At 44.2% G+C, this 24,979-nt stretch overlaps 2 protein-coding genes across 6 annotated transcripts in view; one reads left to right on the top strand and one right to left on the bottom strand.

Moving 5' to 3' along the window:
* The window catches only part of arid1b (AT-rich interaction domain 1B), a 236,383-nt gene extending 228,658 nt beyond the window's left edge, over positions 1-7,725 (top strand). For all 5 annotated transcript variants that reach the window (XM_088933099.1, XM_088933090.1, XM_088933107.1 and 2 more), the window contains 2 exons: positions 1,365-1,495; positions 4,562-7,725. In XM_088933099.1, the coding sequence (XP_088789225.1) occupies positions 1,365-1,495; positions 4,562-6,361 (1,931 nt within the window). In that variant the 3' untranslated portion in view covers positions 6,362-7,725. The remainder of the gene's footprint in view (positions 1-1,364; positions 1,496-4,561) is intronic.
* Positions 7,726-13,378: 5,653 nt separating this feature from the next.
* On the bottom strand, positions 13,379-24,628 carry tmem242 (transmembrane protein 242). The gene is made up of 4 exons (XM_088939527.1): positions 24,507-24,628; positions 23,619-23,719; positions 20,461-20,598; positions 13,379-14,267 (listed from the first exon to the last, which is right to left on the bottom strand). Exons 1-4 carry the CDS (start codon positions 24,601-24,603, stop codon positions 14,154-14,156), a joined length of 450 nt encoding a protein of 149 aa, XP_088795653.1. The 5' UTR covers positions 24,604-24,628; the 3' UTR covers positions 13,379-14,153.
* Between the last annotated feature and the right edge of the window lie 351 nt (positions 24,629-24,979).

The following is a 24,979-nucleotide window of genomic DNA, read 5'->3' as shown; positions in this document are numbered from 1 at the left end:
AGTGACTTCCTGAGAGAGTCTGAACAAGCCCAGGTCGTTCTTAATCCACAGGTTTAGATTCCCACACCAGCAAAAGTTAAAGCAGATTCAGTCACAGACTGATCGAATATGATCAGCAATGAATGATCAACCTGAAAATGTTTGAGCTCCCTTAAGAAAAATAAACGCTGTGGCACTTTTCTAAAAATAGCCACAAAAAACCAACATTTGCCTCAAAATTTTACCTTGAAGTCCAGAACAGTTCGCAAATACTTATATTTATCTAATGTCTCCAAATGTCCATGTTTAGGAAGCCAGTGATACAACAATAATCCAGTATATAAAATGCAATTATTATCAACTCTGTACCAGGAATTAGATATTACCGAAAGCTAAAAATTGTCCTGTTTTTGATGACTTGTGGTATTCCCAAATATTCTGTGCAACTTTGTTGTCTGATAAATTTCATTATTTTTAAAACTTGGTCCTGTAGTCCTGGAAAAAGATGACTTCTGGATATGTATATTTATATTTCTGGTCCTGACAAACCTGAGTTCTCGATAGGAATCTATGTGGAAGAGCATCGAAGAGCACAGGTGGTCATCTTCACCCAAAAGGCTGTCTGAGTATAGAATAGGATATGATGCAATGATCTTGAAGCCCGTATCCTGACTTGTTTCAGGAAACTGCATGAGATCCTAAGGTTCTTTAGCTATTAACTGTTAAACAGGCTCTTCTTTTCCTTCACTGGTAATCGTGCATCAGTTGCTGATCCAGAGGTCTTGTTGTGTTGAATACACAGAGCTAGTTCTGTCTGCTACTCCACAGTGGTAACAGCGACTCAAGAAGGACAGCCACTTCCAGGGTCGGATTTTGGTGTTCATAGGCCCTGGGCACTTTCACTCCAAAACATGCAAAAAGAGGGGTAATCGCCAATTGAATTCCGTCGATTGACATGATGCACTGTATCTCATGCTAAACCACGTGATTGATGGAGCGAGTCGAGCGACCATCACTTAGATACTTCTGGTTTCCAGAACAGCCGCTAGAGAGCGTGTGATGATTGATTTGGAGCACCTAGAGTCGATCGCAAGCATGTTGTTTCAGCTCGTTTTTCGTTACTCACTAGTGTTTCCCTCCTTCATGGGCCCTAAGCTCTGTGCCTGCAGTGCCTCATGGGAAATCTGGCACTGACCACTTCAGGTTCAGGTTCTGCACACTCCTGAGTCTCAGACATGTGCGGTTGAGGTTTTAACGTTCAAGCAGCTGCTGGTACTGTGGTTTAATACACAAACAGAATCAGTTCACGTCGAAAATGCAGCCGCAGAGAAAAGCTCAGAGCGTGGACTGACGCCCCTCTGCCTTGTTCCTCTCCTCCCTGTCAGGGACCCCAGAGGCATGGAGGGTCATGATGTCTCTGAAGTCTGGCCTCCTGGCTGAGAGCACCTGGGCTCTGGACACCATCAACATCCTCTTGTACGACGACTGCACAGTCGCCTCTTTTAACCTCTCACAGGTATGAGCGGCAAGGGCAGAGACCCCTTGCAGTATAACAGTAGTAAGCCCTTATCGGTGAACCATCTGCTGGGGTTCAGATTTTTTTTTAGCTTTAATTCCTGAGTTCAAAGACTTGAGGAGAAAAGGCTGTCGGTTTATTTGATTGAACTGATTTCGGTCTTTCGATTTAGTTACAGCGGTTGTTCTCCAACCTTTCTTTCTGCACCCTCCTTTTAAAGTACAAATCCCCCTCACCCAAGGTACTGACACCATTAACGATGAGCTACATGAAAATGTGTGTCCGACGTTTTAACAGTCGATTCTTTTGTCCAATGTTGTTGCTTTACAGCAGAAAAACGATACGCAAGGTAAGCCACATAAAAATATTAGTCTTAACAGTGAACCATACAGAGTGTAAATACAGAAAAAATAATTAACAGAATTAACAATTAAACACAATAAATGTTAAAAAAACACTGTTTTCCTTTCCTTCCTTTCCTTTAGAAACGTTTTTGGTTGTCTGTAATGATTTAAAAGAGTTCAGCTGCAGTCTCTTCCAGTCCGTAGTCATAGCAGGAGAAATAAAAGCAGGAAAAAAAAAAGTTCTTATCTTATCTGAGCGAATCTGGAACCTTAAATCCCATGTGCTTCCTGCTTTCACAGTAAATTGAATGTATCAATCCAGAGCTCGGGCCCAGACAATAATCTTCTCTGGGGAGGATGAGTTTATAATGGAAAATAGGGGTGTGAAGTTATTAAGCCTTCTTCTAGCACAAGGAGGGCTAATCCCGAAACAGAACAGAAGATCCAGGACCAAATGTTTCCTCAGGGAATTCTGGGTACTGCCTGATCCGTCTGCCTCCCCCGTTACCAGGGCAACGTGCTGCTTCACCAACGGACACTCGCAGTCCCAGTGTGACCCCCCTGCCAAATATCCAATGGCAACCAACACAATACCTTACATTGGTCAAATTGATATCCAATGGCAAATCTTCACGTTACGCTAAAAATGAAGTTCTTATGATTCTCCTCCATGTTGTGAGTCTCGATTGCCTGAAGCTGAACACTCCCCCAGACTAGAACAGCAGGAGGTTGAGGAACGAAAGATTGGCGCTTTAAAGGAGTGTCTTAACCGAACTTTAAGGTGACAGTGTGAAGCACATGGTAACAACCGTGCGCCTGTGAGAGTTTGATTTCATGGATGTGGAAAGAAAAGGTGAGAACTAATTACCTCAATTGAGCACTGTTTACAGCACGCTCATTGTGCTTAGATGTATGGATTGTCACAATGCAAACAGACAGTAATTTGCCAAATAGGTTTGTAGACATTGGAGGTCAATCTCAGCAGAGCCCCGTGTGGGCTGAGTTTTGCTGGTAAGCTCGTCACATCTCACTTTTGGGTCACTTCTGAACCGAGAGCAAAATCGAAGCTTCGCTGCAGCTGCAGCCAAGGAAATGAATATGCCAGGAACCGCATCACCTCTCGGAGCAGTGTTGTTTTCTCACTGAACGCCACTGGTTCTCAAGTCTTTGGTTCTGATTTTCTTCAAAGAAGAAATCAAGCAGTTGCTCCGATTCTCACTGTCTGAAAATAGGGATTTGTTCACGATTGAGCCAGTCTGATCGATTAGGTGCTGCAGAGGAGGAGAACCGGGGACAAAGCTGTGTTTGCATGGCTGCAGCCGCTGAAATACCCGTAACACCCTGATGATCAAGTGCAGGAGGTGTCTTTACAAATGCTTCCGCCGCAGCACAACGTGAGGGAGAGACCACTGGGTTCTTCACTTCTATTCAAGTAGAAATGAGAGAAATTTGCAGATATACAGCAGTTTACGTGTCCAGTTTTGGTTCATATCAAAGAAACGGTTATATATACTTCATACTGAAGAAATGGTTTTGGGAGATGAGAGTCAACCATAAAATGAAGTGTTAGGACCCTTTCAGAAAGAATAACAGGCCACATGCTATTCTTAAGGAGGGTCTTAGGACTGTTGTTACGAACAAAGTAGTACGTTTCGCCAAGAAGGAGTGGGTGCTTGTTTAAAAGCTTGGAAGGTTTCATGTTGGAGGTTTTTGTGCTTGTGATGATCCATTCGATCCCCAAAACCCTTCTTGCGTTTTTTTTCAAAACCCACTCCTCCCCGTCCACCACACCTGCAAGTTAAAGCACGGATGAGACATAACCCAGAAGCCCCTGTGCTTCCTGTTGACGGGAGGTGGTCTCTACTGCCTCTGTGAAAGTGCCTGAAAGTCCAGGGTGCTCAGGTATACCTCAGGAGGCGCAGTAGTGCCTATCTGGTTCAGCACTGCCAAACTGCAGGGCTTTTATTTTCACTGCTGACACCAACGATGCAGAACCAAGACAGATACAGTATATTAGGACCTTCGAAATAACTGAATGAATTTGTTGGAAGTAAGAAATTCCATTGCCTACACAGTGTGTTGAAACGAAATCTTTTCTCCCTCGAAAATAAATATATAAATATACATAGCCTGATTATGAGGAAAGATGGGGCTGCTTGTGCAAATTTCACGTATCGTCAGCCCACTCTGATCGGGCTCCCGGTAGAGCTGTGAAATTTGCTTGCTGCTTGCCTCGTGAGAATTATGTGTTTGCATTTGTGATAAGATGAATTATCCCACATCTGATCTGATTAGTAATTTTTAAAACATGACAGAAATGAAAATCCAAAGTGCGTTCCACCTTCTGAGAAGACTGCTAGTTCTCAATGTAAACTTGAATTATTTTGGCATCGAACAGCTGTCAGTAGGTCTTATAGACTGGCGTGTTTCATTAAAAAAAAAGTCTTTTCAGTTTATTACTACAAAAATTAGATTGCCCAACTGTTGTTTTTTTTTAAGTTTGCTCTTCCACGTTTTTGATTTGTACCATGGGCAGTACTGTTCATAAATGTTTTTTTTTGTTTTAAGATAATGATTTATGACATTCTCATTTCACATTTAGGTTGATGGGTTCCTGTATACCTTATTAGAAGTCTGAATATGAGTCGGTTTTTATGTCTTGCTCACCTTAATTTGTCATATTGTGTGAAGAGATGAATTAAAATACCTTTCCTCCTTTCAGTTGCCTGGATTCCTAGAACTCATAGTGGAATACTTCCGGAGGTGCTTGATCGAAATCTTCGGCATCTTAAAGGAGTACGAAGTCGGCTCGGTCGGCCAAAAGACTCTCCTCGAGCCGCCGTCTAGCAAAAAGGAGGACCTCCCCTCCAGCGAGGGGGCAGGCGAGTCGGAGGACGAGGGGGCGGAGGCGGAGGCGGACCAAGAGGAGGCGCTGTGCGAGGAGGAGGAGGGGCCCGAGCCGCCGGAGGCGCCGCGGCCCGAGGTGGCGGAGAAGGAGGCGAGCGCGGGGCCCCAGGAGGGCCAGGGTGCTCCCGAGGAGGAAGAGGAGGAGGAGCCCCCCCACGTCGCGGAGGAGAAGCCGAAGCAGGCCAGCAGGTTCGACAGGCTGCCGGTGAAGGTGGTGAAGAGGGAGGACGACTTCGTGGTGGACCGCTCCGACCAGCTGGGCCAGGCCCAGGAGTTCCACAGCGGCCTGCTGCACTGGCAGGTCGGCGGCGGGGACTCCACCGAGCACATCCAGACCCACTTCGAGAGCAAGATGGAGCTGTCCGCGCAGAGGAGGCGCCCCGGCTGCCCGGAGAGCTCACGCCCCGAGCCCAGGACGAGGGGGCGGGCCGAAACGGAGGAGGAGGAGGAGGAGGAGGGCAGCGCGCCGGAAGAGCCCGAGAAGCGCATCATGGCCACCATCGACGACGTGCTCTGCACCCGGGCCGGGGCCCTCCCGGAAGACGATCCGTTCCCTGCGCGCGCCGGCACCTTCCCCTTCAGGATCCACCACGCCAAGAGCCACTGTAACATCAGACTCCTGGAGGACGAGCCCAGGACTCTGGACGAGGCTCCCCTGTCCACTGTAGCCAGCTGGCAGGACTCGCTGACCAGGCGCTGCGTGTGCGTGTCCAACATCGTGCGCAGCCTGTCCTTCGTGCCGGGCAACGACGCCGAGATGTCCCGGCACCCGGGGCTTGTGCTCATCCTGGGCAAGCTGGTCCTGCTGCGGCACGAGCACCCCGAGAGGAAGAGGGCGCCCCAGACCTACGAGAAGGAGGAGGAGCAGGACCGGGGCCTGGCCTGCAGCAAGGACGAGTGGTGGTGGGACTGCCTGTCCGCCCTCCGGGAGAACACCCTCGTCACGCTGGCCAACATCGCCGGCCAGCTGGACCTGTCCGTCTACCCGGAGAGCATCTGCCTGCCCATCCTGGACGGCCTCCTGCACTGGATGGTGTGCCCGTCGGCCGAGGCCCAGGACCCCTTCCCCCTGGCGGGGCCGAGCTCCAGCCTCACCCCCCAGAGACTGGTGCTGGAGACCCTGTGCAAGCTGAGCATCCAGGACGGCAACGTGGACCTCCTGCTGGCCACGCCGCCCTTCAGCCGGCAGGAGAAGCTCTACGCCACGCTGCTGAGGTACGTCGGCGAGCGGAAGGTGCAGGTGTACCGGGAGATGGCGGTGGCCGTCCTGTCCAACCTGGCGCAGGGCGCCACCCTGGCGGCGCGGGCCATCGCGGTCCAGAAGGGCAGCGTCGGAAACCTGATCGGCTTCCTGGAGGACGGGGTGACCATGGCTCAGTACCAGCAGAGCCAGCACGGCCTCCACCACCTGGCGCCCCCGCCCATGGAGCCCCCCAGCGTCAACATGATGTGCCGGGCGGCCAAGGCCCTGCTGGCCATGGCCCGGGTGGAGGAGAACCGCTCGGAGTTCGTGCTCTTCGAGGGCCGGCTGCTCGACATCTCCATCTCCTCCGTGCTGAACTCGGCGGTGGCAGCGGTCATCTGCGAAGTACTCTTTCACATAGGCCAGTTATGACAGGAGGCGGGGCGGGGCCGACGTCGACGCGAGACGAGGTGGGGGGGGCTGGGGTTTGCAGAATGAGCGGCGGTTTTCTATTTTTATTTAAATAAGGAAAAAAAAGAAAAAAAAGTCTTTTTTTCGTTCTTGTTTTTTTTTCTCTCCCTCCTCCAACCCCCCCCCCCCCCGCCCCGCTCTCTTGCCCTATTCATTATTTCCTTTTGGAATTTGGAGAAAAAGAAAAAATAATTTTAATACAAATATTTAATACTTGCCGTTTCACGTGTTTTAAATATTTTTATTTTGTTTTGTGTTAACCAAAGCTGATGTCTCATTTTTTTGGAGAAGGTGTCTCTTTCTTCCCTTGCTCTTTTGAACTGTTCAAGAGGTTTTCTGGCTCTGTTCATACCGATTTCTCTCTTTTCTTTGGGTTTTTGGGAAGTGGATTCATGGACTTATTTAAATTATGGAAAACGTCGTACGACGACGTTCTCATGCCACTCGATGAAAACAGTCACTGATTTTACTGAGGATGATGAAATGTGTCCATCTCTGACTGAACCGTGCAATAGAATGTGGTTTGAAATAGGCTTGGAGGCTGGGGGAGAGAGGCTCAGAGATGGGAATTTTTTTTTATATCATGCAATACATGAGTTTGACCACCGGGGAACAGTGTTGCATTAGCTAATCAGCAAAAAAAAAACTCGTTTAAACGGTGAGGTAAAATCTGATTTCCTTCCACTTTAGCACTGTCATAGCAACACCTTGATAAACCTGAACCTTCCACAAAACAACAGCTTCTTTAATACTTGTATTATGTTTATTTTATTTTCTATATTGCCTGTGGGCTGACATGTATATAGAAGTTGTACATTGAACATACCCTCATATTTTTTTCTTTGTATTTTTGGTTAGTACGTTATTTTCTTTCTCAAAGATGTGGTAACTACAAAGTGATGGTAGTTTTTAATTATTATAATTATTATTAATGTTATTATTATAAATATTTTGTTATTCGGGTCATATCTTCTACTGAGGGTAAAAGTTCCTGTATGTAAAAAGTTGCTCTGTTCTAAGGAGAACAGCTGATCACAATAATTGCTTCCTTTAAGCAGATGTGGAAGTGATTAGGTCTTGGTGGTTACAGCAAATGGTTATAAAGGAAAGAATAAGAACAGACTTCAAAGATTTTTTTTCAGTGAAACAAATCAGCATATTTGTATTTCTGATAATGTAGTTCAGACAACAAAAGCAGAACAGATTTGATGTAAATTCCTCCTTTTTCCTCTGGCTCAACGAATATCATTTATTCAGTATAAAATCTTTATACTATATGTTCCACATGTTAAGAATAAATGTACATTAAATCTTGTTAAGCACTGTGATGAGTGTTCTTGAATGCTTTCTCGGTAGTGGTCACAGAAAAGACGACTGTATTGGAGAGAGTCAGTTCAGGGGGCATTTTGTTTGCAGGTAAATATGTAAGGACTTTGTCATCACTCAAAGAATATTTAGACAGTGCATATCGCCAGTTATTACCACTAAGGAAATGTGTATATTTACTGTAAACGACTATTTCACAGCACCTGTAAGTTTCTGCTATGTTATTGTATATGATATCAGAATCTGAAGTTCTGAAGACCAAAGTGAGAAACAAATAATAAAGAACAGGAAGTACAAGTTTTTAACTTTTCTCCACAAGAAAGCTTTTTTTTTTATGCACTCGTGTTATTCCTAATCGTTTCCAGAACTGAATAAACCAACTCCCAGCTGCAAACGATGAGAAGACGTTCTGTAGACATTTCCTAAGTGGTAAGAAAATCGTCACAAATGAACGCGGGTTACGCGGACGAGATGCGGGACGTTGGTCACGTGTTCACGTAGGGAATTATCGTTCCTGAGCTAACAAGAGCTGTCCAAGATTCATTCTATTCCAATCCATTACTCCGATGTAGAAATGTCACCCAGACAGAACAGCATATGTGGTGTAACAAAGAAAATGGAATTTGACTTGTACACATTGACACCCTAATACAAAACCTCTACAGCAACCAACAGACAGCCAGTGTCCACATTCGCAACAGACACTCCATACTGCCCACTAAGGCAAGACGAGCTGCTGCAATCACACAGGCAGAGGGCTGTCTTTGTGTGGCGCTCCACAATATGTTGAAGGGGGTTAGTGGATAAAAATCACATAAGAATTGGTTCCTGACAGTGGCTTTATTAACATTAATATTTCCACCCCTGAATGCCCCTTGGCACCTGTGTCACTGTGTTTTCCAACGCTGTTTGATGATAGAGTAATGGCCAGGCGCTCAGCTTGGACAGGACAAATATTTATTAACAAAACATAAAGGAACAATACTTAAGGTTTCACTACTGTTAACAGGTATTCTGTCTTCTACAGACCCAAAAAACTCCAGCATTCAGCCCCTAAAATCTTACCAGTAAACCAGTTTATACAAGGCAAAGGGAAAAGCTGCCTCCAGTTAAAGAGACGCAGATCCTGTCCAGGACGTAATGTCCATCTCTAAACATGCTCGCAAGTAACTGGGAGCCAATTGCCCTGTTCTAATCAAGGCGTCACTAACATAGAAGAGACCTTTTTAGCTTAATTCCACAGTAAATGGCATTTGAATTACCGAATCACTACAATGGAAAACGGAGAGCTTGTTGGTGCAGTGGTTAGTATTGCTGCCTTGCATCATGGGACCCTGGGTACAGTTCCTGGGGTGCTGTCTGTGTGGAGCTTGTATGTCCTCCCCATGTTTGCGTGGGCAACCTCCCACAGTCCAAGGCTATACTGGCAGGTTAATTGGCTTCTGAGTAAATTGGGCCAATTATTGATGAATAGTTTCATCACCAGGGGTAAGTGTGAGCTTGTCTGTGTGTGTGTCTCCTGTGATGAACTGGTGTCCAGTCTGGGAGTATTGTGTCCTTGTGCCCATTGCTGGCTCCCTCCTGCCCCTGTACTGGATGAAGAGGTAAGAAAATGGACAAGATAAAAAAGTTGATTAAATAATAAGTCGCAAGTCCAGGGCTCTTGCAGAGCTTAGCCCACCTGGACAGAATGTGCCTTTGAGTCTGATTCGAACAAGGACTCTCACAGCACAATGTTGTTACAATAAGGAGGATGGTTGATGATTTATTCCTGTCCTCTCCTCCTGGTCTATTCCTCTATTTATCAGTCATGGGGACCAGCATAATGGCCTCACCAAGTTACCAATAGCATCCAGAAAGCTTTTCTTAAAGCAGGTGCACTGACCATTTTATTGAAAAGGTACATACAGTACATAGTTATAGTAGTTCGGGTAGGGAGCTGTGTCAGCATGCGGAGACTGCAAAGGAACAATTAAAAGGTTTATTTCCTGCTGAAAAGAGAAGAAACACACAACCATTTGGCTGTGGAGCCTTCTTCGGGGGGGGGGTGTTCATAGGTATGTACAACATGACATAGGTACATGAATTGAGCTTACTGACAGCAGGACTGATGACCAGAGATCTACTGTGAAAGTCTAGTGGATTGTGGCTCCTCTTGGTAAAAATACAAGCTGTACATCTGTGAGACTTGCTTTTTACCAGGTACCAGGTTACAGATTCTGTGAATTCCTGTCTTAAGGCCTGAGCATGTCTTCTGCAAGGGATTTCAGTTTCAGAGAATAAAGGGAAGATTCTGCATTCGTTTCTGAACTATAATTAATAAAATCCCTTTTTCTCACCTTGCTCCTGTGAGACAGGAAGTGAAGTGTGAACACCAAAAGGTTCATGAAATGATTCATGGTCGCAGTTCAATGAGTGAAGCGCTTTCCTTTTGTTACAATGCAAAAGTGTAATGCATTTTTTTAAAAACAAAACAATAGAACATATAAAACAGTTCCTATTCTTTTGATGAATCTTTGGATGTGATACACAATTAACATTTGCATTCCACAGTTTTGGCAGAAATCAAGCTTTTAGCATCATGATTCTAAATCTGGAAAAAAAAGCCATTGATTCCTTGACATCCAGTGCCTGTGCTACATGTTGACAGCATTAGTGTGTTGGTAAACATGGACACATGCTGTAATATGTGGGCAGTGCAGTGGCTCTGTGGCTCAGGATCTGCGCCTGTGGCTGGAAAGTTGCTGGTTCGTATCCCGCGGCTGGCAGAGGAATCCTACTCCCTTGGGCCCCTGAGTGAGGCCCTTAACCCAAACTGTTCTAGGGGTGCAGTATAAATGGCTGACCCTGCACTCTGACCCCCAAGCTTCTCTCTCTCTCTGTGTGTCTCATGGAGAGCAAGTTGGGGTCTGTGAAAAGATAAATTCCTAATACAAGAAATTGTATATGGCCAATAAAGTGATCTTATCTTAATAGAGAGTTGAAAAGCAGCTCTCCAATCTTTATCCACACTTGCTAGTATGGGTAGTATGTCTGGATGAATTAAGGAATAAGGCCCCAGAGCTGAAACATTCTTTTTCTGTGCCTGTCCAATTATAATTTGTAGATCACAGGTTGTGACAGCCAGTGGTCTGTCGTGCACGCTGGCCTGAAATGACGTATAGAAGAAAGCGAAAGGCGTGAATATCCCCGTTTGGACACGAAGGTGCTGTCTATCGCTGCTGAGGAGACCAGGCGTGGTGACGAGCTGAGCAGTGGAGCCATTTTTCATGTACAGTACCCTCCAGAAATACAGGGACAGTGAACTCAAAATGTCTTATTTTTGCTGTATGTGCCGACAATTCGGATTTGAGATGAAAATGGGGCAAAAGTACAGAATGTAACTTTTTATATTATTTCTGGGTATTTATATGTTGTACCATTTTAGAATAATAGTACTTTTTGTGTTCAATCCCCCGGTTCCAGGTGAGCGTGGCATGACAGTTGGCTGCCTGGAGTTTCTTATTGGTTAGGTGTTTCCCGGTGCATTGAGTGTGCAACAGGAAAGAGCTGCGAGTGTGTGTGTGTTAGTGATTTGGCCTTCGTTCTTCCCTTTGAAATCAGGAGGCCAAAGCCAACATGGAGACTACAGAACTGTCCATGGAAGGGAAGCAAACGTTTTGGCTGCTGAAGGAAAAGAGGAATTCAGTCAGAACCACAGCATTGAAACTAGGCATAACAATCAACGACTCGGGATATCCTGAAAAAGAAAGGACCCGCTGGTGTACTTCACAGGTGGCAATGACCAGGCTGGCCAAGGAATACAACTGCAGGTGATAAAAATAATCACAGCTTTAAAGAAAAAAACGGAACAACCACCTCCCCAGTGCGAGGGTGAAGGTATCACAATCTACGGTTCACAGAAGACTTGGACAGCAAAATTATAAAGGCCACACTCTCTCATGCAACCCTCTCTCACCAACAGAAATAGAAATACCAGTTTACAATTGACTAAAAATGCCAGTAGAGTTGTCATGGACAGATGAGACGAATATACATTTCTGCCACAGTGATGGCAAGGTGAGAGTGTGGAGAAAGGAACAAACTGCAGGTGATCCAGAGCACCACCTCATCCGTGAAGCGTGGCGGAGGCAGTGTCACGGCTCGGACAGGCATGGTCGCCTCTGTAACTGGCTCACGCATCTTTATCGATGATGTAACTAATGATTGTAGCAGCAGAATCACTTCAGAAGCGCACAGAAACATCTGGTCTGCCTCTGTGCAAGAAAATACCTCCACTGGCCAGTGCCTCATCATACAGCAAGACAGTGACCTACCACAACCAAGGAGTTCACCAGGGGAATGAAAGTGGTCGACTGGCCAAGTCAATCTCCTGATTTAAATCCAATTGAGTGCGCATCCAGCTGAGTAGGAGACTGAAATTAGAAACCCCAAAATACAAACTACTATCCTCCAAAGGAATTAAATCGGCTTTTTTTTCCCGTTGGTCATCCTTGAAGAGACACTTTTAAGCATCAAGAGCAATAAAGGAATTAAAAGACCAGCACTTGTAAAGTGAACCACTGCAGTGCAAACAATGCACACAAGCAAACAATGGTGACAAGTTGTGTGGCAACTCAAAGTGTGATTTAGAGATAGCATCCTACACGCAGCACATATTCCACCCCGGCACACTCCCACAGCCTGCGCTGGGGGTGTCGAGACATTTCGATTCACGAGGATGACTCACTGTAGCTGTAAGGCCTGCTTGCTGAGCTGTCAGGGATGAGGTGGGAGAGGAGAAGCGCAGACCTCACTGTGCCTTTGAGATAGTGTGTAGGGGCAACGAGATTGATTCGGTTCACGTACCGTTATAAATACTTCAGGAGTTCTGCCAAACGTAGAAGAGCAGTGACTCTAAGAGCAAGCTTTATATAGGGGTACTGCGCTTGGCTGAGGACAACGACAGATTGAATACATTTATAGGATTCTGGTGTAGCTGTGAGGATCCCCGTAGGAGTGAAATGAATATGTTTGGGTGGATGTCTGTAATGCCAGGTCATATTTACTTGTACTGTTTGCACAGAATGCTTCGTAAGTTTCTTTGAGCTGCATAATCAGACGATATAGTATTATCACACCGTAACAACCCAGCTGTAGGGACGGGGCTGTCGAAACCCCAACCCCCCCCCTCCCCTAACGAGAGACGAGCCAGGGAGCTGCTGCAAGCGTGAAGGCGAGGTGGAGGGAGGAGTGATACGACAATGAAACACGCAAGCAGGTCTGCATTTGTCTATTCGCATACCCCAGCTTGCTCTCCATGAGACACACAGACAGGGAGAGAAGCTTGGGGTCAGAGCGCAGGGTCAGCCATTTATACAGCGCCCCTGGAGCAGTTGGGGTTAAGGGCCTTGCTCAGGGGCCCAACGGAGTAGGACTCCTCTGCCAGCCACGGGATTTGAACCGGCAACCTTCCAGCCACAGGCGCAGATCCTGAGCCACAGTGCCACTGAGGATAGCATTATAAACCATTTTGTTATGCAAAATTCCCGTTGGCATATGTTTTTCCCAAACAATTGCTACTGTACTGAAAACTAAGATTTTTTCTATTGCAATTTATGCTTGTCATACTGTTGATACAAATATCACACCCAACATTTCTGAAAATGATGAAATTATATTTAATTTTATTGATAACTTAAAATTCCACATGTGCAGTTATTTCACCGTGTCCGATTGCTGTTAATATTTTGTGTGCGCAAATCTAAGTGACCAAATTCAGAACGTACTGTAACTGCACTAGAGAATCGCATTCAACGCATCTGTCCCTTTTCGCATCCCACAGAAGAACCTGAAAGAAATACACTCAAACTTTGAATTTAATTCACAGGGGTGTAGGTTATTTATAAATACTACTCACCATATGCTCATTTCAATAAATACAATCAGTTGTTATTCACAAAGTATTTGTGGGGGGAAAAAAAAACACAGAAATTTAAAAAATCCATAGAATGTAAAATGCTTGGAAACCTTAGGATTGCTCACATTTCGTCTTTCTGCTTCATCCTAGTCTTTAAAAAAAGAACTGTTCCTGATGATACGGTTCTCCCTGCTTGTACGAGAGGGAAGACACAGTGTTCAGCTGGAAGGTTGTGACTTCTGGTTTTTAGCTTGACAGAAATAAGTCTTTCAGAACGATATTTCATACTCGTGTCCAAAACACACTGTGTCCTACTGTGTGAGCTGCACTGTGTTCGTAAAAGTCACTCGGTTTGTCAGTGACTTTGCTAAAAGGCACAAAGCCCTCTGGCTGTTTCAGAAAGTCCTTCTCCGCAGCACAGAAGGACACGAAGGACAAGAGAACTGGGTCTACAGCCGCTCTTGTGCTGCAGCTCACAGACGGAAAGAGGGGGAAAAATGATGCTACAGTCACAAAGGTCGTGCCATTTCACTTCGACTTGAAGAGAGACTCCCAGCTGAAGGGCTTTTCATTTTCCTGGCCGCCGTCGTTTCTTGAGATAGCTGGGAAGATCGACTGCATCTTTTCCCGAAACTCTTTCAACTGTAAGAGGAAAAGCATTTCAGCTTTGTAAGTGCACAGACATTACAGACATTTTTTGCAGATGAACCTTAACTGCCATAAAAGTTCAAGAGACGTGCTATAAAACCTCTTTATTAATTCAGATTTAAAACAAGGATAAATACTGCCAGTGTTTCAGAGCAATAGGTCTTCCTCACAGCATGATGGGAGAGCACATGTGGTCCGAAATGATGGCAATATTCTTTTTTTAAAAATAGCACATTTCAGCGAATCACAAGCTGCCATGAAGGAATGGACCTTTTCTTCTGAATCTGTGACTGCAGTAGTGATTATAAATAACCTACACATCTGTGTTATAGGAGCAAACGTATTCTTCTTTGAAAGAAGCAGCAAAATGCAATTCAGAAGAGTTCAACATGCAGGTTGGATAAAACGGAGGATGGATAAAATCATGGGAATAAAAAGGCCACATTATACAATTAGCAGATACATGGAAACACATCTATATTCTCACCAGAAATGCAAGTATAGCAGTTCTAACACTTGAAACATGTAAAGAAAGTTACAAATGAGAGACGTTTGAACATCATGACTAAGAACCTGTCTTTGGTTTTCTATACCAAATGCTTGTAAAATTAATTTTGAATTGTAGTCTCAAGGCCTTGTGTTATCATTGATTTTGCTGTTGACTTGATCAATAATTCTGAATCTTTTAATCAATCAATAATCTTCTCTGATCCAGGCTAAAAAGGAATTTAGTTGCCCCTCTTTGCATTCCCTCTAGAGCAGCAATATCTTTCTTGTTCTTTTAGGGAGTGGTGACCAGCAATGAGTACAGTCTTCACAGTGAGATCAAGTACCACATTATGTGATTTTAATTTTACTTCTCTTAACTTGAATCCTACACTTATATATATATACAAACATATTATTAGACATTTTATTGCTTCTCCATTCTGTGCTATATAAGGAAAGTGATGATTCAACATAAAACCACTTATCGTTCAGATGAGGAAAGTGATTAGTCAACATAAACCCTGTTATCTTACTCATAATGTGCTTCTAGTTCAATACCACAAATATTTTACATCCTGAAATCCATGATTTTGCTGCTTGCACACAGCCCTGGTCAACTATCACTAGGAGTGACACTCCCCTATAAAACCTTAACATAGATAAATGTAAATTTAATTTGCCAGATGTCTGCCCGGATCTGAATTTCTTCTGTTCCTTCTAGTATTACTCAGAGTGTACCTCCAGCAGCTCAGCTTTTTATTAGGTGAGAATGAGCCCACTGCCTGTACCATGTATTGATAAAAATAATCAGTACTCATAGGTACAAATCAATAGTCCCAATACTGATCCCTGTGGTACCCCACTAATTATCTCAGTCCAGCCAAGGTAACACCTGTACGGAATCGTTAGAGCTTTCACATATTAAAACACATTCTGAAAGATCATATAAAATAACTTATAAAAAAATTCATTACCACAGACAGGTAGTTCAGAGAATTAAAACAATGTCTAAATCAGGACTGCTCAAATTGTGACCCTTTCCATCCCAGTTAATTGCTAAGTTTTAACACAGCCTGTGTCCTTACATACTGATCGTGAAAATGACAACTCGCAGAGTGGTGCTGCTTGCTGTGCCCGGTTTCCACTACGGATTGAAGAGGCCACAACTGAAGCAGCACTTAATACTCTGAAATACAGGGGTTCAATTACAAATACTGAGACACCCCCAACAGAGCATGACATACACATGTCAAAATAAAGAAGCTCCATATTGCAGTCAGGCAATCCTGTGCTGATTTGGTTCTCCTTATTTCTCTTGTGATGAACAGAGGACATAAACCTTCAGGTCAATATCAGCTAAGCATTCATTTTTGATGCCATATGCGCATGTTTTGACATATATCATCTGAATTGACACATTCTAATGGGTTTATGAAAAACCCTTCATATTGGCATTAGCATATTTTAATTAAAAAAAGATCCACAAAACGTACATTGGAGAAATTCGTTTTTTGGTAACCATTTCCTTTCTCGGTAACCATTTCCTTTCTCAAGTGGAATTTACAGAAACCTACATACAGTATGTACACCATTGACTACTCTCACGCATTAATGACTCACTTTGGCTTTTAGTGAGCGAGGTTATTTTGAGCGCTGTAAGTGGTGAAGTGTATTCTTTTGCTGGTGGGAGTGAGTCAGGCTCCAGCTGGCTGGGGGACTGAAGAGTGGAGGAGTGTGGTGAGAGGCAGGAAAGTCAAACACCTTCTAGGAGACGGGAGCCATCACTGCACACGGCCCTGCTCGGCTGTCACTAGGAGGGAGACTCCCACCACTGCACACAGGCTTCCCCAGCCATTACTGGAAACCAGTCTACACTACTGTAGAGCTGCTTGTTCGGTTCTCACTGGAAACCAGTCTCCATAACTGGAAAGAGTTTCAGCTATCACTGGAAACCAGTCTACACTACTGTAAAGATGCTTGTTTAGCTATCACTGGAAACCAGTCTCCATAACTGGAAAGAGTTTCAGCTATCACTGGAAACCAGTCTACACTACTCTAAAGATGCTTGTTTAGCTATCACTGGAAACCAGTCTCCATTACTGTAGAGACGCTTGTTCAGTTATCACTGGAAACCGGTCTCCATTGCTGGAAAGAGACCTGCTCAGTTATCACTGGAAACCAGTCTCCATAACTGGAAAGAGGCCTGCTCAGTTATCACTGGAAACCAGTCTACACTACTGTAGATATGCTTGTTCAGTTATCACTGGAAACCAGTCTACACTACTGTAGAGATGCTTGTTCAGTTATCACTGGAAACCGGTCTCCATTGCTGGAAATAGACCTGCTTAGCTATCACTGGAAACCAGTCTCCATTGCTGGAAAGAGGCCTGCTCAGGTATCACTGGAAACCAGTCTCCATTACTGGAAAGAGGCCTGCTCAGGTATCACTGGAAACCAGTCCCCATTACTGTAGAGATGCTTGTTCAGTTATCACTGGAAACCAGACTCCATAAATGTAAAGAGGAAACCAGTAAGCACAAAACCTCAGCTCCCCAGAGTACTTCAATTATACAGTCAATGTTTATCAGTTATCACTGTTTCTCACCCTACACTGTGCTCCTCACAGTTCAATTGTGCTGAACCTAAGCCACTTAACAACCCCGGTCCACTGGGATTCTTATTATTCCCTCCTAGAACAGTGTTATTCAGACGTTTTGGAGAACAAAAAAGTTCCCAAGAGCTTTCATATTTTGAAGTAACAATACCATTTTATTTCTGTCCTGTTACAAAACTGAAATTGAATTTCCAACTTTTTAACAGCCAAACCAGATTTTGTTAGACGTTCGTAGTTCAGATACGAGGGGGTTAAGTAAATAGGAGCTCGAAGCCAGCGCATGACTTGAGGGCTTGGTTTGGGAAACATCGAAGTCATCCCACGAAAATCGCTTCTGACAAGGTGCGTCGGAGCCGACTGCAGGGAGGTACAAGAGCCAGGAGCGCAGCTCAGTCTCGCAAGGGCCCGGCCACCCGCCAGCAAGCTTGCCGACCAGAGCTCCATTCCTCACATTCCCTGACGCGCAGCTTGACGAGGCTTTTTCAAAGGCTATTTGTTGTCTCGACAGTTTATGCTGCATGTGACAAATATCGACGAGCAGAAATAACTTGAAGAGATCCTACATCTAAAAAAAAAACCTGAATTCCATTCCAGAAATATGAAGGGTACAGTGTTAACCTTTCACTTTAGCCTTAGGATGAGGGGCTGTGAAGAAAGCTTGTCTGGAACACACAGCCCCCAGATAATCAGCACGAACAATGGAGTACTTTGTGCAATTTAACATTAAACAACTGAATCGAGATCTTTTTTTTGCCAACTTTGAGAGTAATAGTGCACTAATATGATGTTTATCTCACATCTGTGGTCGTCCCATATCTAACCTGGTAACCAGAAAGGTAATGTTATTGATGTTCTTTTTCCCTGACAAGAGATTATTAATCTTTTATTTTTTAAATTATTTTATATATATTATTATTATGAAGAGAAAGTAGGATATGGCCATTAATAGATAGTGCCATTCCAAAGTTGGACAACCCGTGCAAACAGACGCGAAGGATCAGAAAAGTCAATGGAACAGTAAAAAGTGAATAATATTCCCTTTGCCTGTCTGTGTCTGCAGCCCCTCTTCACCAGCTACCTTTGTCTGCTCGTAGGGTGTTTAAGACCCTGGATTTCCAACACCTCTCCCCTCAGTCAGCCTCCCCCTCCTGTGTCTCCCTATACCCCAGGCTGGCCTGTCTGCTCCTCTTCGGCTGGACTCCTGGTTGCTCGGTTTCTCCTTCTTGCCACCCCTGTGGGCGAACCCCCTGTTCTTGGGGTACCAGGCTCCGTGCCCGACGTCCTGCCCCCCGGCTCCTCTACCCACCCTGCTCGGTCTCCGCCGAGAGGCTCTACAACTTCTCATTATTTTCGTTTAGTTACTGAAACTCAGAAGCCTTTTATTTCAGTTCTTGAAGCTCATCATGGGAATGCCATTTCTGACATTTTATGAACAGCTGCCTTTCATTTTATATGCGTTATACTTGATATACACTGTTTTGTACTTGATATATTGGATAAAGAGCATTGTCTTAAAGGGGATCTGCAGGGCCATTTTCATATTTTGGGGCTAGAAAGAATCAGCATTGATGAGTGCATTTCAAACCGCAAGTAAAATGTACACAGTAGCTGGTAAAACCTCCAATTCACATCACAAATTTGATTAAATTCCCAGGTATGCGCAGCACCATGTTCTACGATTCAGAATGAGGCAATAAAACGTCTGGTGAGTTAGAGCGGCCCTATGCCATTGTATACTAGCAGGGCTGCGAATACAACTCTTTTAATCCGGTAGAAATACTGCTTTCGACTTCGAGATGGTTTTGCCGATAAATGGACCTTACTTGTTAACTCTGCCTGCAGATCATGTTGGAGACTTTCTGCAGTGAAACGTCTACTGCACAACCTGTCTTTATTTGCTCGTACATCGCATTACATCAGTCGTTACAGTGACTAGTGAGCAGGAATGGCTGCTTCACGTCAATTTGTGGGAACTTGAAGGCGGGTTTGCAACAACATGGCAACGTACAGTACTTTCACAAAGTTCATGATCTTGTGCTTCATTTGGAATTTGTCATTTCTTTCCATCATGTCAATGAATTTATTTTGTTACCGAGGTTTAATAACCGGTCTGAGAAACTGGGACTGCAGTTAACTCCCTTTTAATAATATTCAGTCTTTTTCCCTTAAATTTCAGATTCGCTGCCTCCCCATACAAGATAACCATCTCATTTTTTATAACATACCGTGCAACAGATCTAACCTGGAACAGTGTTCAGGGTCATGGTGCTTTAAGAATAAGCCCTCCCAGCGGATATTAATACCTCTCACCTCTTTGCGATGCTAGAAAGTAGAACCAATCAAACAGACTTCTAATTTACATTTACCAACACAAAATCCAAGTTAACAGCCAGAGGTAGCTACTGTAGGTGTTAGGGCTCATCAGCAGGACACAGATAAGAGAACAGTGAAAAAGGTACAGTTGAACAGTTGAAAAACTTTGGTGTATCCTCAACTGTCCTTAGCACATTTTACAGGTGCACTATTGAGAGTGTGCTCACGTGTGGGATTACAGTGTGGTTTGGCAGCAGCTCTTTCGTCTGACCGGAAGGTGTTACAGGGGGTGATCAGGTCAGCCCCGTCCATCACTGGAGTACAGCTCCCCTCTGCTGTGGACATTTTTACATCTCGCTGTCTCAGGAAGGCTGGACGCGTCGCTAAGGACACCAGTCATCCTGGTTTCTCCCTTTTCTCCCCCCTTCCCTCTCGTAAGTGTTATAGGAGCATAAAGGCACGAACTTCCAGATTCTTCCCACAAGATGTCAGATTACTGAACTCTGCCCCTACCACTGGCTCACACTGAGGTTTATTTTTAAGCTGTATGATATTTAACTTGTTGTTGTTGCTGCTGCTGCTGTTCTGTGTTGATGTTTTTGGCGATTCCTTTAATGTCTTTGTATGGGAGCATGCATGCAAATAGGCATTTCACTGCACTTGTGCATACTGTATGACAAATAAACTGAACTGAACTGCAGAACCGTGTCTCAGGAGAAACAAGGCCGCAGAAGCCTCAGCGCACGCAAGCCCTTCGGCGCAAACACTCACGCTGTGAACCCCCAGCGCCTTCCAGGCAGCGCAGCTGATGAGGCCGACCCCACACCAGGCCCACAGAGAGCCCCAGCCCAGAGCCCGCAGGGCCAGGGAGGCCCCGCTCTCCGGCACCGCCGCCGTGGCCGTCACCCCCTGCAACAGAGAGAGGACAACACAGCACAGGGTCAGCCCTGCCGCCCACCGGCCGGCCAGCCGGCCGGCTGGTTCCCACTGCCGCGGAGCTTGGAACCGAGAAACCGGCCCAGTAGAGCTTGCACCCGACTCACAGGCGGAATAACGACACCCGAGAACCAAGCGCGCTGAAAGGTCTGCGGAGCGTGTTGGCCACAGGATGAGGAGGCTGGGACCCCCATGCAGAGTGGGGGGTGACCAGGTGGAGGAGGGATGCAAAAAGATACAGTAAATGCGACGCAGAGAAGGGGATCTCTTAGGGATTTATAGCGTCTTCGGTAAGAAATGATGTCAGGTGTGATTGCAAACTACTGACAGCTGAGGCTGACTGAGCCTGCCTGTTCATCCCTCCCGAGCCTTCACTATAAACTCCATTTAGCACCGGAACATGAAAAACCGTTATAGAATGTTTCCACATACAAACTGCTGTTTTACAGGAGACTGTCTCATGTCAGGCATTCTTTCAATGACAGCGGATATTGTTTAGAGATTTGGGAGTCTTACTGCAGATGGGAGTTGTGATAATTCAGCAATGCCTGGTTTGTGTCCCATTATGTCTCAAGTCAAAGCCTTCACTTCACACATCCATCCATTCCCTCTCCGTTCGGCCTGGTCAGGGGAACAGTGAACTGCACTGTAATGGTTCAAATTGATTTATGCGTTGTTTTGCTGCGCTCTCTCAGCTCAAATTGTTCCCATCCTAAAGCACAGTGCGGTCTTACAGCGATTCCTGCCCGTGATGCACAGTAAATCCTGGATAAAGGGCAAGACCGGGGCAGCCCAGAAGAAGATACTCTTGTTTTGCATTCTCCTTAGATGACAGCACATTTCACAGTTTAAGTGGAGCTGGAAAAGGGAGGGAGGCAGATGCCTTCCGTGAGCTTTAGATGATCTTGTACTTTTGATGCGACAGGGTAACGAAAAACTTATCTCCTTGATTTTATTTTATTGAGCCATTTTTGTGTATTTTTAATCTTGTTCTCAACACCTGGAAGTCCCCCAAAATAAAGCTGTTCTTCCCAGCCTACTCCACTGTAATTGATGATAAAATATATTGCAGTCACATGCCCCTCTCAGAGAACGAAACCCTATTGGCCCTATTTGCAGTGTTCTCTTTTTTTCCCACGAGCCTTGATCATATGATTTCTGAAAGGCTGTCCAGCCTGACCGAAGTGTGAGATGATACAACGCAGGACATCCTTAAGGGCTCCGGGACAGGAAATTAGTTCCAGGACAGAGACAGGACTTCACTGTCTGAAACACAGCTTCTCGTGTGCTTTATGTTGTTATCAAGCGAAAGAAAATTGACCATAAAACCACATACTTCTCTGTTGAAAATCCAATTTTACCACATTAAAAGCATATTTTCCCCAAATTGATGTTTACAATGATGGAACTTCAGCTTAAAAATAGCTTTCGGAAAACAAAGAGTACTTCTTCAGACTGCGTCTTAAAAATGAAATCAACTTTGCAAGAAACTTTTTTCAAATCACAGTTTCTCAATATATGCAAGAATAAATCTGCCATTTCACAGCTCTCATTTCAGAAGAAATGTGTGGATAAAAGCTTTGAAATAGACCAAGTAGGAATAGACAGTCTGTTTAAAGTACTGAACAACATCTTTTAAATTTTTTTCTTGCTCATCAAAATTAATCTGCTTGCGCATATACTCAAAATATACTACCAACCACTTGAATTTTTCACCGTAATAATAAATATAAAATTGGAGTAAAATGCATTCTAATGTTTGTTAATCAATGTATTAGCCACAGCCTTGTGTTTAAATATAAAACGTAAATAGTTGAACAAAAAAACAAACATTATTCTTTGGTAAGTCAGTCACTGTGTACAAAAATGGCTGTGTTCAGATCCTTTCCAAACACATCCAATCAGGTAAAGTCTTCACTGAGCTCATATCAAGGAACAGAATTGCTTGATTCAAACAGAAGGAGGTGTGCGCCGAAGTATTTATTCACTCAAATCTGTTATCAGCACATGCATCAGCTAACAAGGAAGGCAGCATGGATCTGTGATTAGAACTCTAGACTTCAGACCAGAGGGTCATGGGTTTAGCTCCTAGGTGCTTTTGTAAGCATAACAAAGGATTAAGTTTAAACATCTAATAAAATTACTCAGGGTGGCTACATGTCAGGCAAGATGGCTGGAACCCGTGCTTCATAATCCTGTAGAAATCTGCATCTGGTACTAAGGCAGCAGCTCTCTTTGTTCATTCAAACTCTAACCAATATAAAAAAGGTATTTACTGATGTACACAACTTTCTTTTTTTCACAGCGAGTGAATTTTTTAGTTCTCAAAACAAAGGAGCCTGGTAGTGAGGTTTAAGACTCCACCTGACGCTTGACTATTCATATCACACTGTGCATGAAAGCAGGGTGACTTGTTGAAGAATCAAAGCTAAAGTGAGACCCATCAGAGACCCATCCTGCTCTATTTCTCTAGGATCCCAAGCCAGTTCTGGTTAGAACAGGTACAAACCCTCACAGCCTCACTTTTAGATCCTCTTGAAACCCACCAGGAAGGGCAGGATTTAGAGTAACCACTCTGCATTCACTGAAATCACAATAGAGTAATCAGATGAATCCATACACAACTAAACAATTTCCCTTAAATTAATTACTACATAACATGTATGTATTATAGTATGTTGCTGGTATTGTATGTTATCTTTTCAGTTGTTTCATTTTTCTTGCGTTTTACAAACAGGGCTACTTAAAAATTGATTAAATAAAAATCCCACATAACATAAAAAAGACCACCTTGTCTCTGTTCATTTTTTCAGACAAATTACATTTCTATAATGCGCGCTAAGGAGAAACACGAAACGTGTGGTTGCGGACTAGTTACTGTAGGTTACATCAGTGTGTGCTGAATTTAACCAGGTAAACGATTTTTAAAAAAATATTTGAACCAAACGTGACGACCGGCAATCGAGGACTTTGCTTGTCGCTCCGGTACGTACTTTACTGAACCACTCCGGGCTCCTCTTCCTCGCCACGGCCAGCGTCGTCCCGAACCCCGCCAGCACTCCGGCCGAAGCCACGGCGCCGAGGAAAACGCCACCTAACAACACAGGGGACTTCATGAATGGAATGGATACTTCATTCCAACACTCACAACCAAACCAAAAATTCATTTTACAAGAGAGTTTCAATCTCAAATCAGCAAATGACATCAGGAATGAAAATAACATTTGTCCAAACCCAACGTTTAGAGATTTGGGAGTCTTACTGCAGATGGGAGTTGTGATAATTCAGTACTGTCTGGTTTGTGTCCCATTATGTCTCAAGTAAAGGCCTTCAATTCACACATCCATCCATCCCCTCTCTGTTCGGCCTGGTCAGGGTAATGGTGAACTGCACTGAAATGGTTCAAATTGATTTATGCCTTGTTTTTCTGCTCTCTCTGCCACCTAACAACACAGGGGACTTCATGAATGGAATGAATACTTCATTCCAAGACTAACAACAAAACCAGAAATTCCTTTTACAAGAGAGTTTCAATCTCACATCAGCAACTGAGATGCAATGACATCAGGAATGAAAATAACATTTGTCCAAACCCAACGTATTAACAAAATACGGACATACGGAGCGTCAGCCGAAAGACCTGCGTTTCCCAGGATCGAAACCAACAAACCCAGCTTGGCAGTCCTCTCTGTCCAGTGCAGAACTTAAAAATCCTAAGTCACTGAGAAAGTCCATTCAGGATGACAACTTTCTACACCTTGCTGTGTCTTGCAATGTCAACGTACTGAGAAGACACGCGTAGTTCCGAGTACGACTAGCTCAAAATAAAAAGGGAGTAACAGCCTACTTAGTATAAGGAGTATACACATATAAATGCCAACCTTTTAATAACAAAAGCTTGTTTTCTTCACTTTCGCTTGACGCTGCAGTACATTCAGCACCGACTTTGCTAAATCCTTCTTCTTGCGGGGCTGTCATGCCGGCAGTAGCGTCGTTCCTACACATAAAGTCTTCCGACGACAACAACGGGTACTAAGAAACATTCCGTCGTATTTAAAAGACGATTGTTTTCTTATTTACAGTAAATTTCACCTTTAATTGCCATCTGAAGCTCTGTGCCTTGATTTCGATCTTTTGGGAGATTTTAAACATTTTAAAAAGATTTTCTTTGAAAATGTGTTAACGCAATTGTGCTCAAAATGGACTTCATATTCTACTAAAAGCATACATTATAAAAGGAAGTTAGAGGAGATGGGTATTTATTTTGGCCTAATCGTTGAATATTAGGTATGTAACAATATATAAATACAACTCTAATATTAATAATAATAATAATAAACTTTATTTTATATAG

Source organism: Atractosteus spatula, chromosome 2, assembly GCF_055471065.1.
Source record: "Atractosteus spatula isolate fAtrSpa1 chromosome 2, fAtrSpa1.hap1, whole genome shotgun sequence".
Taxonomy (NCBI): domain Eukaryota; kingdom Metazoa; phylum Chordata; class Actinopteri; order Semionotiformes; family Lepisosteidae; genus Atractosteus; species Atractosteus spatula.
The sequence above is the reverse complement of the archived record's forward strand: the minus strand, read 5'-3'. Positions and strand labels throughout refer to the sequence as shown.